Genomic DNA, 14,070 nt, shown 5'->3' with positions numbered 1-14,070 from the left:
TCCCCACCTCCCCCAAATCATCAAACGGCACCAACCTATACTCCACCCCCCTCCTCTGCACAGGCAACAAGCTCAGACTAGTCTGCTTCGGCCCCGAAAACGCAAACTCGTCACTCGGCTCCATCGTCAGCCCAAACGTCAACAGATGATTCGACGCATTCTCAATATACACCGTCAAGACCACCAACGGGTGCGGTGTAAACATATGCGAGACCGTCGCCAAAACCCGCGGTTCCGTACCAAACAGATTGAACCGTGGCACTGGTAAAGTAGTGCTGTTGATTTGATCCGAGACCTCCGGACGAGACCATTTGATGACGAGGGAGACGTCCAATGGTGATGGACCTCGCTCGTCGAGGGAGGCCTTTTGGGCTTTGAGCGCAAAGGCTGCTTCCTCGATGGTTTTGGGGGCGACTAGTCGGCCTTCGCCCGAGGAGGGGAGATTGTTGTGCTTGATTGCGTGGCATCTGACTGATGGGAGGGAAGACAGCACCACGTCGATGTCTACCACCCGTAGTGGCTCTGATGCAAAGGAGGCATAACGAGTCAACAGACACCAGGACTGAGATAGACCCTTGAAGGCTAAAGGAACGTCATCGTCTGGAGCGGCACTCCGGACACCATCCGCATCAAACAAGCTTGGCCATGGATCCGGGTGAACCCGCGGCAGGAGATCATAGTTTGCTTCAAACGGGTTGACAATGTTGAGTTGAAACGTCGTAGTTTGGGTGATCGGCGTACCAGGGTTGGTAGGGAGAAAGTAAGTGACCTTCAAGGTGAGGTCGTACTGGCTGGAGCGATCAACTGGTGGAAGTCGAAGTTGAACTGATGAGGTCTTGGAGCTTTCAATGGTGCCCAGGGGTGCCCCTATCAGTTTGCTCTCTTCGCTGCGGGAACTGGATGATGTCTGAGACTCATGGCCTGCAATATCAACAGTGAACGCTGGGGGATTCTCGCCAAACAGTGTAGCATCAAGTTTGGCCAGCGCCTCGATATCTTCGCCATTGGTGAGCTCGAATTCGAGGACGATGGCCTCATCCGTGTAGTACTGATCCTTCCAGACCGGGCACTTGATCTCCAGCTTCGGTGGCCTAGGTTGCACCTTGATCGCGAGTGGATTCGGACGCGCAATGCGTTTCGTGGCAGAGCCAGAAAGATACCAAAAGTTGGTTTTTGGCGTCTGATGAAACTTCAACTCATGGTGCAAGTCGAACTCCTCAGTGTCCAGGTTCACCACCAATGACTGAGCTTCCGTCTCGCCTGGTTCCCGTAATGGAATTTCAAGGTTGAATACCAAAGTCTGGCCAGGGGCAAGCGTCAGGTCAGCAGCGCCTTGAAGTATGACGCTTTTGTTGGTAGCGCCCAGGTCTGTGACTTCGGCCTCGGCATCATCGCGCGTTAGCGGGACCGAAGATATTGATGTGTTGCCCCTCTTTTCCTGTACCGCAACAGCATCATCATGCTCTATAACTACCCGGTCCAAGCTGCCGCTGAAGTTGAGGTAGAGACTGGTCAGAGAGACAGGAGTGGACCCCTGATGCGCATTGGACTTGATCGTGAGCTGACTTCGCACGTTCTGGCCCGCTTTGCCTTCCTCTTCTCGGAAAAGAAAAGACGTCCAGATGAAGGGGAGTACTTGACCGTCGGCTAGAGACACTATTGGCTTGGACTCGGTATCGATTTGGTCAAGAGCTTTGGTAATGTCATACTCCCAGTTGGGACGTTTTTGGAAAGCTGCAACAAAGTCAACACAACGTAAACGTGAACCTGCCATAAGAACGTACTCTGGTTCAACAGCTCCCAATCAATAGTCACCACCAACTCAGCATCGTCAAGTTCCACTGCGGCAGCCCGGAGATTCCAGCTCAACAATTCCGCAATTGTGGTCCAGCCCTCACTTCTGAATGGCAAGTCTTTCCACAACGGACGCAGCAGCTTGACAATGCCGGACCACTCCTCAGCCAGGCCGAGTTCTCGGGCACATTCCAGGGACACTTCTGCGGCCAGACGTACTTGTTCCCGCTTGAGAAACTCCGAACGTGCCTTCATCAACCTCTCCACCACAAACCGGCCGTGATCAAAGCCACCACGATGTAGAGGATACTCTTCAAAAGGATCCGGACACATGTAAGTGTCATAAGCAAACGCTGATTTGGCCACAAAAGACGCCGGCGACATGCTTGGAGACCTCCTATCGTCTTCGGGTATCGCATGTGCAAAGTCCCTCCTAGCTTGCATGTGCTTTGCCGACAGACGATACCAATATCCCGTGTGATGCAGAAATTCCCATGGCTGCAACCGCTCCCCCATCACATTCTTCTCCGGCTGGAGGTACAGCTTGTGGGTCACCGGAGCCAACTCGGGGATGCTGGCCTTTTCCATCAGATTGGCCATGAGAAGCGCCCATCGAGATTCCCAAGCTTCCCATCCATAGTTTCCGGTGCCCCGACCTCGACGGTCGAGAAAGTCGGCTATCCTCTCCCGGTGGGACTGCCATCGTCGAGCAGCCGCGCTGTGCTGACCGTTCCACAACAGACATCGAAGACAGCGCACAGCCAAGACATCGGCGAGAAACCTAGCCTCGTTCCACCGTGGACTCCAACTTGGAATCACTTCCATCAGCTCCGAGCTGAGCAGGTTTTCGTAGGCCTGCTCATATGATCTTAGGGCAACATCCATCTCCTGCCGATATTCCGCGAATACGGCGCTTTTAAAGTCATAGCGCACATTCCATCCCGCCAGCGAGAGTGTTTGTGATGTGCCCGAGGTCGGTGGTACCGTCGGCTGCGGTGCCACTCCCCTGCCCCTTTTCTTCCGTGAATGCCTCCCAAGGTCCCGGTAGTAGTCCAGTGAGGCTGTGTAGAGCGTTGTCAGCATGTTCTCAGCCATGCGCTCAAGCTCCTCCTTCGAATCACCGGGCGGTACAAGAAACAAAGATTTTGCATCTATGCCACATCCTCTTCGGAGACTCTCCAATCGGTCCTGCACATGATCACCTGAGGCAGATGTCTTGTCACTCAAGAGCACAACAGCCAAGCGCGTTTTATAGCCGGACTGGCTGAGAAGGGCCCTGATGTTGTTCACATCCGTCTTGATTTTGTTGTCATTAAGCGTCGCAAGTGTTGGGTCGGAAGTAAGGGTATAGAAGCACAGTAACACACTGGGGACGAGGTCCTGGTGTTTGCGAATCCACTGCGTATCGATCAGACCGTCGGGGTATAATGGTGAGATGGGACTCAGGGGAGAGTAGGGAGAGTGTAGCACAGCAGTTGGTGAGGGCATGTCGATGCCATCTGGGAGGCGCGCGCGGCGAGGCGGTAGGAGTATTGACTAGGTATGCACATAAACATCAGGTCCCTATCTTGGACAAGATAGACATTTGCGCGGAATCGTCCACCTACCCTCTCGGCCGTCTTGACGTGGAATCGGTGCTTCTTTGGCGCATCTCGGCCATTACAGGGCAGGTTTGACGCATCGCGGTTCTGGATATATCGCAAGAGGGCATGCGCCTGGTCTGAATCGAGAGGTGGGAGCTCGGAACGGATCAGGATGGCCTGTTCCTTGAGCACTGCACTCAGGCCTGACTGGTAAGTTGGATCGCCAGATGTGCCGAGTGTGAGCAGGAACGGAACACTATGGTCCAGACTGCCAGCTGGGTATTCGTCCATGGTGTAGTGCTGTCGTTTGGTGCGCGAAACGAGGTTGACCAGAGTGGAGGTTGGGATTTCCCCTCAACATGGAACCCCTCAAATTCGCCCACGAGAAATGACCCTAGAAGCTCGGCGATGCAAGTCTGGTGGGTTTCATCGGTAGCGTTTGACGTTTGCAATGTGTCCCAGATTTTCTGGTAACCTTCAGCAGCCACTGTCTTCAGCCATCTTCAAAATAGAGGAACCTTGAGGGGTTGGTGGTGCACACGGGGCAGCTGTCCCTGCCAGCTTCTGTGGAGTTTCCAGGGACCCCTGGTATTTGCTTATCTTATCAGTGGCATTGTACCTGGCCAAATGTTGGGAGGGGCAGCATGGCAGCACGTCAACACACGCGACCCCGACGCGTACCGTCTAAGTGCGTTGTCGAAAAAGGCACTTCCTCCCCCCGGTCTCCGGGCCACCAGGACAAGACACAGACGAGTCCTGTCGACTCAATTGCTAGATACTTTGAACCTGGCTTTGCTCCATACACTTTTGCATCTCCAATTTGGTCCTCCATTCGTTTTGTCTTGCCCACTTCCGCACTGTGTTTTTTTCTGGTCTTTATTTATATCATCCATGTGGTGACGCCCCTACCACACGATACCATGCCTCCACTACAGAAGTCCTATTCGGACAGCAACAAGTTACCCTCCAAGGTTGGTCTTCCATCCCAACCCCACATGATTGCAGATGGTAACTAACAGGTGAATAGCGATCGCAATGGCAAAGATCGAAGACGCACCCCAACCCTCCTCAACCCAGACCTGCCCTCCGGGTCTCCTCCAAAACAAAGACCAAGCTCAAGGCATTTCAGTTTGATGCCAAAGACTGCGAGTCAGCCGCCGAGTCCGATTCTACCGTCGACTTCCTCAAGAAAGAAGAGATCGTCGACTCGATTCCACAAGTAGCTCCTCAGTCCTCGCCTTCCCTGGATGACGTCCCAAAAGCCGCCCCAAAAGCCGACCAAGAGGACTCCCCTAGCGAACGGCTGATGTGGGCAAACGACATTAACCCCCACGAATCTGGAATATCGACTATACTGCTCTATCAAAATCGGAAAAGGCGTGCTAGAAGCTCGTCGCCAGTCTCTTCGCCCATCACCAAGGGTACCACACCCGCCGCTGGTGTCAGGAAGACCTACCAAGGCCTCGGACCTCTTCGTGACGACCCAACATCAGCGCTCTGGGGTTCCTACAACATTATTGGGACAGACGCTAGTCCATCTCGCCTTGCGAATCCATCACCTGCCGATCTGATGGTGTCTTCGTCTCCTCGCCCCGCCCGGGATGGGATGGCACCTGGCAGCCAACGGTCTTTGAGGAAAACACTCAGTCTGGGCCGGAACTGGCCCAAGAGACGGAAGCTTGGGGGACTGGACGAAACAGAGCTTGGCACCCGAACGAACGCCTCACAGTCCAAATCGGTCATGGTTGAAGAAATGTTGAAAACCGTTGGTGGTGAGCTTAGTAGATCATTCGAGGTCCAAGCCCGAAAGTCGTCCTCACAAGGATCGCAAACTGTCGACACCAGCAGAAGCCGATCTCCTTCACGAGAACCTCCTACAAGTTCTCCACTCGCCCAGAAGCTCTCCAGAGTCGCCCCGGACGCCGCCCCCGCAAGAAGTAAGACTTCCTCGGACTACGGCGATGACGATTTCGACGATGATACTCTCATGGAGCTTGACGCTACAATACTTCCTACGAAAGAGGTCGACCCTCCAAGGGAGGAAGTCCCAAGCGCCAAACCACAGCCAAAATCCGCAGCTGACGAATTCGACGACGACGAGTTTGATGATTTTGATGTGGATTTTTTGGAGGGCGCAGAAAATCTCATTACACAAATAGAAGCACAACATGCTTCCCAAAGTCAAGCCCCAGCGCAGCAGCAAGCCCAGCCCGTTCTTGATGACGGTGGGGGGGATGATGATGATGGTGCATATGGGGGTGGCTTTGATGACGATGATTTTGATGATGCCGACTTTGATGCGATGGAGCTAGCCGCCACACAAGGGGCATCTGCCCACGCCCTGCCAACACATGTACGTATCATACGGTAGCCAATATGAAAACACCGCGACGAGGTATGCTAAGACTTTCTTTGGTGTAGCCAAGTCAAAAGCCAAAAGCTATCCAGAGGTATTTGATTACAAATGTGCTGGAGAGCTCCTATGTCGATGACCGTGGACGTGAATCCGAGGAAAAGGTATGCCATGTGCTCAGAAAAGGTGATTATATGCCGCTAAGACAACAATAGGTCCTTTGGGTAGAGCATGAGGGCACCAAGACAACATACATGGTCCATCTCAGGGGTGACTGGGTTGATACACAGGCCAACCCCAAAGCCTATGTTCATATCATTGGTGATTTTGAGCCTTCTCGCCGATGCATCATCGACAACAACCACAACATCATCATTTTGCACCCAGACCAGCTCATTTCCTCGACAGTGATTGCGGATTCTTTCACGTGCATGCGACGTGCTGTCCTCCAGGATCGCGTCAAGGCAACCAGCGAAGCGACGCCTGCTCTGGTCTATGGTACCATTCTCCACGAGGTGTTTCAGGCGGCTCTGATGGCCAACGAATGGACTATGGACTATCTGCGGGATGTCATCGACAAGACGCTCCAGAAGCACATGGAGGATATCTATGTCATCAAGGTCAGCATGGACGATGCCCGCAATCATCTTGTTTCGAAGATGCCGGAGCTCAGGTCCTGGGCCCAGGCATTTGTTTCTGCGGCACCCCAGGCGAATGCCAACGTTCAAGGACGAAACGGCGAAAAGATCAACATGTGTGTCAGCAAGCTTTTGGATGTTGAGGAGCATGTCTGGTCTCCCATGTATGGCCTCAAAGGCAACATTGATGCGACAGTGCAGGTCACAATGCGCGAAGGCAATGTCTCACAGACGTTGACTGTACCTTTTGAGGTCAAAACCGGAAAGAACGCCACCGCCAACCACCAGGCTCAAACTGTCTTGTACAATCTGTTGCTGTCGGATCGATACGATATTGAAATCGCCTACGGTATTCTGTACTATATGGAGACGTCGCAGACTCTCCGAATTCCCGCCATCAGACATGAGCTTCGGCATATGATTATGCAGCGCAACGCGCTGGCCTGTTATATCCGCGAAAGAAGTGTTCAGCTACCGCCCATGAAGAGAAGCAAGAATGCTTGCGAAAGATGTTATGCTCGGACGTCCTGTTTCATCTACCATAAGCTTGCCGATGGTGGAAATGGCGACACGAGTGGGCTGAACGAGAAATTCGAGGCTGCCGTTCAACATCTTTCTCCGAGGCATCAAGAGTTCTTTTTGAAGTGGGAGGATCTCTTGACCAAGGAAGAAAAGGAAAGTCAGAAACTCCGCCGCGAGCTTTGGACTATGGTCAGCACCGAACGCGAGAAGGTCGGTCGATGTTTTGCTAATGTCATCATCGAGGAGGGCTCGGCGTTTGAGGATGAAAACCAGGCCAAGATTAACCGGTTCACGTACACGTTTATCAAGGAGAGTCCGGCGGCTGGGTTTTCTTTCATGGACTCGCAGCTTCAGGTTGGAGAGCCGATTGTTGTGTCTGACGAGCAGGGGCATTTCGCGCTTGCGTTGGGGTACGTTACGGCTGTGAGGAAGCAAAGGATTAGCGTGGCGGTTGACAGGAGATTACATAATGCCCGCATTCGACAGCCTGGGTTCGACGAGGTGGATAATCAGGTGTTTGCGAGTATCATGGAGGTGGCGCCCGAGGGGGCAGCTCCGGCACAAAGTCAGGGGAAGATCAAAGAGCCCCCTATTCGGTACAGACTCGACAAGGACGAGTTCAGCAACGGAATGGCGACGGTGCGGAATAATCTTGTTCAGATCATGACGAATGGTCCTCGGGGCTTTCAGCGGATACGTCAGCTTGTGGTAGATTTGATACCCCCCAGCTTCAAGTCTGCTCCCACTCAGTATTCGGTTCCGGGCAAGAACAGCTTGAACGTCGACCAAAAGGCAGCCGTGGAGAAGGTGATGAGTGCCAAGGACTACGCTTTGGTTCTGGGCATGCCCGGTACTGGCAAAACCACTACCATCGCGCACATCATCCGGGCTCTCATCGGTCAAGGCAAGACGCTTCTTCTGACGTCGTACACCCACACCGCTGTGGACAATATTCTCCTCAAGCTGAAAGACGATAAAATCCCCATTCTGCGTCTGGGAGCGCCAGCCAAGGTTCACCCCGAGGTTCGCGACTTTGTTACTCTCGCCAGTCAACCCATGTCCTCGTTTGACGAGATCCGCAGAGCCTGGCATGGCACCCCTGTGGTGGCCACCACCTGTCTAGGCGTCAACCATCCCGTCTTCAACGAGCGGGTATTCGACTATTGTATTGTGGACGAAGCATCTCAGATCACCCTGCCCATCTGCCTTGGCCCGATCAGAATGGCCCGCACTTTTGTTCTCGTCGGTGATCACAACCAACTCCCGCCTCTGGTCCAAAACAACGAGGCCCGGATTGGTGGTCTTGATGTCTCCCTCTTCAAACTCCTCTCCGACGCCCACCCATCCTCGGTGGTTAATCTCGAGCATCAATACCGCATGTCAGAAGACATCATGACCCTTTCCAACACGCTCATCTACAAAGGCAGACTCAAATGCGGGACTGAATCCCTCGCAACGCGGAACTTCACGTTCCTCATATCGAAACATCTGAAGCAGCGGCATCATGACGCGGAGACCTTCTCTCAGAAACCCCCCGCCGGCACCCACTGCTGCCCTGCGCCAAAACCAAACAGCTGCTGGCTACACGATCTCATCACACCCTCCACCCGCGTCAAGTTTATCAACACTGATCTCCTCCCCGATAGCCAGGAGCAAGCAAAAGGCAACCGCATCGTCAACCCCACCGAAGCGAAAATCATCACCCAGCTGGTCGATTCCCTTGTTTTGTGCGGTGTCCCCGCGGAAGAAATCGGAGTAATGACTCACTACCGCTCTCGCTCGCGCTGCTGAAGTACCACCTGAGGGGAAGCACCGGGGGGAGAGATGTCGAGATGCACACCGCCGATCGTTTTCAAGGTCGGGACAAGTCTGTTATTTTACTTTCTCTCGTCCGCAGCAATGACTCTGGCTCCATTGGCGAGTTGTTGAAGGATTGGAGGAGGATCAATGTTGCGTTTACCAGGGCGAAGGTCAAGTTATTGGTGGTAGGGAGTAAGAAGACGCTTTTGGGGGAGGGGTCAGAGCAACAACAGGGACAAGAAGGGGAGAAGGACATGATCAAGCGGTTTGTGGAGTTGATGGTGCAGAGGCAGTGGGTGTATGATTTGGGGAGGGAGCAGTTTGAGGGGCATTATTTTTCGTTTGTGGAGGATTATTTGAGTCCGGCGAAGGGGAGGACGCCGGTGAGGAGGTCGGCGGTGGTGAAGAAGATGGTGGAGGAGAGTCCGTTGAAGGGGAGGAAGTTGATAGAGAGGTTTGTTGCTGGGGGGGTGGGGGTGAATAGGGTCGGGGATAGGAATAAGGAGAATATTAGGGGGGGGGTGTCGAAGCAGCCGACGATGGGGAGGAAGAGGATTGGGGAGAGGATGTTGACTAAGGGGGGGCCGGTGGTGAGGGATATTTTGAATGAGTTGATGGGTTAGGATTATGGGTATGGTTTGGGGAGGGGGTTTGTTAGGGTATACTGTTATTCATGTTTGGTAATCATTATTGGGGATTCAGTCTAGGATAGAGGTTATCAGGTTAAAGTTTTGTATTATACAGGGGTGTTTGGGTGTCATTGGCAACAAGGCAAGGGAAACAGGTATAGCAAGCGGTCTCAAGGGATATACTAGAGCATGACAGCATGACAGCATGGCATGAGCATGGAGGAAGCATACACTGGCATGAGAATACTCTCATATATCGGAAGCATTATGTTGTATAGTGAGCATACCTTAGGAAGTGCATCATCAGCTTTCGACAGCCCACGTATGTCTTTGTGCGATGTCTATACCTACTAGGTATTTTCCTTTACAGATACTTTTCAACAAATGAATACAGCCTTGGTTTTACAGGTACCCCGCAGAAAGTCAACATCGTCATCACCATACAGAGAGCTTGGAAGAACCCCGAGTCTTACTTACCCCAACTTCTCCAAGTAGGTACATTATGGCACAGTGCGATGAAGTAACCAATCATTACGCTGAATTGAGGAGGAGGAAAAATCCAACTGACCTTGTGACCACTCTCACATGATGTTGAGAGGGGAGTTCAATGCTGTGGGAGAGGACTGGGAGCTGGATAGAAATGCAGATTAGACCCCCGCGGATGACGTTGGTGCCTGAACGTGTACCTGGCGAAGTATAGAGAAGTCAACAGGTTGTCACTTTTCCTGAGTAAGTCACCATGCTGCGGATAGAAAAGAAATAGACCTTTACTGATAGCCAGTATGCCTGAAAAGATCGTCAACAGGACTTGAAGACAACATGATAGGTATTCAGTCACAGTTAATCGACCTTTACAGATTGTCGAAAGGCATTGAAAAGAGAGCCCAAAGGCCTTGAAAAGATAGTCGAATATGTTTTCTATCATCTTTTAAGCCCTTCATTATGCGTTGCAGTCTGTATTATTTTGTCCACGACGTGGGGTCACCAAGCAAACCTCAAATCACAGAAGACATAGTTGAGCACTCAAGTAAACAGTCCACAGAAAACATCATCAACGCTTGCACACTCTGCTTTATACTTCAAAGCTCTACCAAACAATGCTTGGACCATGCAAATCCCCAACATCAAAAAGCTCAAACGCCATGCCAACCACATGCAAAGTCGTAGTATACAAACAAATGTACCCAGCCCCCAAACCCAGAATAACGGCCCACGGATGCGCTGTGTATCTACTGTGTGTGTGCTGTATCATAAACATCTTTTTCTACCCCCCTTCCTCTCTTTCACTTGACAATAATCAAATCATCGTCATCATCATCATCCAACATCACCCGCCTCCTGCTCCTGCTCAACACACTCGCCGCTGGCAAAGCCGTCCCACTGCCAACCGAAACCCCCCACCCTTCTCCTAAACTATCCCTCCCCGCCTCTCGTATCCCCTTCTCCGTTACAAATCTCGTCTTTTTTCTGACTGGGGATTTGTCGTCTCTCGCTGCCCTGGAAGCAGCAATCAACCTTTCCACTTCCATTTTTCTCCCATCTAGGCGTTCCCCCTCCCTCATCCTCCCTAACTTCGTCGTCAACCCCGATCCCCATCCCAACGCCACCTTTGGCTGTGCCTTCTCCGCCACCCCCTGGACACTCGCACTCATAGTACTAACCGTCGAGCTACTGGCCGAAGACACCGGTCTCTTCCTCTTGACAGGACCCAGCTCCACCTTCGGCGCGTCCTGCCCTCTCCTCCCCGTCAACCCCAACGCGGCAGCATCATACCTCCTCTCCCTCTGCTGACTCCCCATCACAGCCCCCCCATCCAAACTCCCAAAACTCGTCCCCACCGTCGACCCAAAGCTCCCACTCCCATTCACCGAGCTCCCCGTCTGCGGTTGTGTTTGTGAAGACCCAACAGTCGAACTAGTAAAACTCCCCCCTCCTTGCCCCCCCTTTCCAGCGGCCCTACTCATGTAATCCTTCCCCGCCCCACCCCCCCAACTCCCCAACTGCCTCGCAATATCCCTCTCCTTCTCCCTCTTCAACAACCTCCTCTTCAGCGCCTCCTGCCTCTCCACCCGATCCGCCATCCCCATCTCATCCCCATCATCCCCATCCGCCGTCCCCCTACTGACAAAATACTTCGTCCCCGTAAACCTATCATACCCCTGGTTCACATCCTTTTCCTTCTTCCCATACCACTCCCTCGAATTAGCCTTCTTCGCCCCATCCATCCCGCTCCCAACAGTATTGTTCAACTCCATCCTCCCCCCCCTAGCCTTCCTAACCGCCTCGTTCGTATGAAACTCACAATACTCCGTCCTCCTCCCATTCACCCACCCATTACAAAGCTGCCCATCCTTCTTCACCGACTTGCAGTACCCCAAATCCCTCGCCTTCCCCACCTCCAAGATCGTATCCTCATCACTATTAATCACCAGCCCAAACCTCCCCGTATCCTCCCTCCCCTTCGGCGGCGGCAAAACACTCGGGTTCAGAATCGCCACCACCGTCCCGGGCGTCAGTTTGTAGAACCGGTCAAACCCGCTGTTGAAGAGAAACAGCTCGACCTCAAACTGCAAATCAACCAGCGTGAGCACCATGTACTTCCCCCTATCAGACTGCGTCCCGCTCGGTCCGGGCCGGTGAGACCTCGGGTCGGATTTCGATGCCAAAATCGCAAACACGACAATATCCGACTCTACATCCGGCAGACTCCAATCAGGGGCCTTGACGTGCTTGAGTAGGTCTTTAAGCTGGTATATCTTCTTTGACGAAACCGCCCTCGCCAAAACAGGGTGGGGTAATATCCGTTTAGAGAGGTGAAAGCTAGAAAAGATCTCGAAAGACGAGTCACTCGCGTTGTTGTTGTTGTTGTTCGCCGGGGCAGAAAACGACGAGCTGACTGATGACGGGCCAAGAAACAAGTCTGACGAGTCCGCATTTGGGTTCTTCGTGGTGATGGTGTTGCGCAAGTCAGAAGCAGTCCGACTTCTCCTCAGGTATCCCGTCGGTGCACCGGTAGGCGCAGTGGCAGTGCTGTTTGTTCTCCCAAGCGCAGACAACAGCTGATCTCGCGAGAGCTCATCCGGCTTATACGGCACCTCTGGCAAGTCCTCCGCTTTGGCTTTATACTCCTCCATTTCCTGCCTGCCAATGCTGAACGCTGTGCTCCTCGCTTTTTGGACTCTCTTCGCTTGTTCCTGACGGGCGGCTTCCTCTGTCCTGGCTGAAGCAAGACGCTCGTTGAAACTGAGAGGGCGGGCGGCTTCTGGTGATTTCGCGCGCCGGGGAAAGTTGGACATGCCGCTCCCGCTCTGGGTCTGCTGGTGGTTGTTGGTTCCCAACTGCCTCTGACTTGCCGGTCGCTTCAGTGACATCTCGGTTGCTTTTCGTCCCTTGTCAATGCCTAGCAGAACTCGTTTCGGAGAGGCGTCCAGATTCGACATTGTCGCCGACTTCCGGACTGGAGAGGCTGGAACTTCAACAGGGGCTTGTGTTGGTGGTCTTTCTATCCTTTCCCGGGCCAATGCCAGTCTTGACTGAAAGGGAATCTCTCTCGTAACGCCTGCTCCAACTGCTCCTCCATTTTGTGGCCCAGGTTCTGACAGGGAAGACGCTTTTTTGTGTGCCCTTGCCGCCTGGAGCTTCTTCAGCTTCAGCTTTGCCTGGATCGCCTGAAGCTTGAGCTGCAACATCTCCTCATCCTCCTCCTCGTCGTCCAGGTCCATTGCGCCGTCGTACATTGGTTGTTCGCCCATTCCCAAGGATGGTTGCGATCGCGAGTTTCGGAGTTTGGAGGGTGATGGTGAGGGAGAGGAGCGGTCAGCCAAGCGACGCAGTTTTTCTCGTCCGCCGGGAGTGCTGAGGAGGGCTTCGCGGGGCGATCTCGGGGGCCACTGGGCGGCCATAACTTTGGGGGGGTGGTAGTCGCACGCCGGACTGCGTCAAGGGCTGCCTTGGCGTGGATTTCGATGTGCGCAAATAACCAACTATTCCTTGGGACTTGGTCGGGAGAGGGTGGGTGAGGTGAACTTGGGCTTGTTTATTCGGGACAGATGTATGTATGTAGTAGGTAGTATGCAGGAGCAAGCGCATATGCAGGAAGAGTTGTTCTCTGCCAGCTCCTGCTGTGCCAGGGTTACTGCCCGCTATATCGACCAATTACTGTGGGACATGAACGACATGGCCGGCGGGCTGCAGAAGATCATGTACCAGGCGATAATCCGTTTTCAGGATTGAGTTATGTTGTTTACTTTCCAATAGAGGTATCGAAAAAGCCGCTGTAGAAAACCGATAAGCCCAATGGCTGGGTCGATAAGGTGTGTGTTCTGGGTACGTTGTGTGGTGTGGGATGTCCGGCGGGTGTGATGCCAGTGGGAGGAATTCGCGAAAAGCTGGCTTAGCTTAGTGCGCCCGCTTGACAGGGGGTGGAAGCACTATAGCGCGACGCGTCTTAAAACGGCCGTGACGCGTCTTCTCTTTTAATTGCAGGGATTGCGCTTAAGCAGCTACTCTTCTCCGTACACTATACTACAAGAAATCTACCTGCGGCATCTATCTTGGACCAATGCGATAGGCATAGAAGGGCGATTTTGGATTTTGGACTTCACATTCATTCAACCGTACTATGGCACGAACACGATCAAAAGGCGGCCCTGCCTCGACGAGCGCCGATAAAACCGCTTCGACAACAGCCAAAGCCGCCTCAACATCTACATATACTCTGCCCGCCGAGTCAACCAACCCACCGAAGCCTT

The 14,070-nt window shown here is 53.2% G+C and overlaps 3 protein-coding genes across 3 annotated transcripts; 1 reads left to right on the top strand and 2 right to left on the bottom strand.

Moving 5' to 3' along the window:
- Position 1: 1 nt before the first annotated feature.
- PODANS_4_8500 (uncharacterized protein) lies at positions 2-3,668 on the bottom strand (the record flags this gene model as incomplete). Its single annotated transcript, XM_001905941.1, has 3 exons — positions 2-1,797; positions 1,899-3,174; positions 3,291-3,668. Coding segments are annotated over 3 exons (3,450 nt in total), but the record flags the coding sequence as incomplete, so codon positions are not given.
- Positions 3,669-4,683: 1,015 nt separating this feature from the next.
- On the top strand, positions 4,684-9,313 carry PODANS_4_8510 (uncharacterized protein; the record flags this gene model as incomplete). The annotated part of the gene is made up of 4 exons (XM_001905940.1): positions 4,684-5,744; positions 5,804-5,894; positions 5,946-8,617; positions 8,695-9,313. The coding sequence occupies 4 exons, from the start codon at positions 4,684-4,686 to the stop codon at positions 9,311-9,313; spliced, it is 4,443 nt and encodes a 1,480-aa protein (XP_001905975.1).
- A 1,289-nt stretch (positions 9,314-10,602) lies between these two features.
- On the bottom strand, positions 10,603-13,221 carry PODANS_4_8520 (uncharacterized protein; the record flags this gene model as incomplete). Its single annotated transcript, XM_001905939.1, has 1 exon — positions 10,603-13,221. One exon carries the CDS (start codon positions 13,219-13,221, stop codon positions 10,603-10,605), a length of 2,619 nt encoding a protein of 872 aa, XP_001905974.1.
- Positions 13,222-14,070: the final 849 nt, after the last annotated feature.

The sequence above is a fragment of the Podospora anserina genome, chromosome 4, assembly GCF_000226545.1.
Source record: "Podospora anserina S mat+ genomic DNA chromosome 4, supercontig 4".
Lineage (NCBI taxonomy): Eukaryota > Fungi > Ascomycota > Sordariomycetes > Sordariales > Podosporaceae > Podospora > Podospora anserina.
This window is presented reverse-complemented; position numbering and strand designations above follow the sequence as displayed.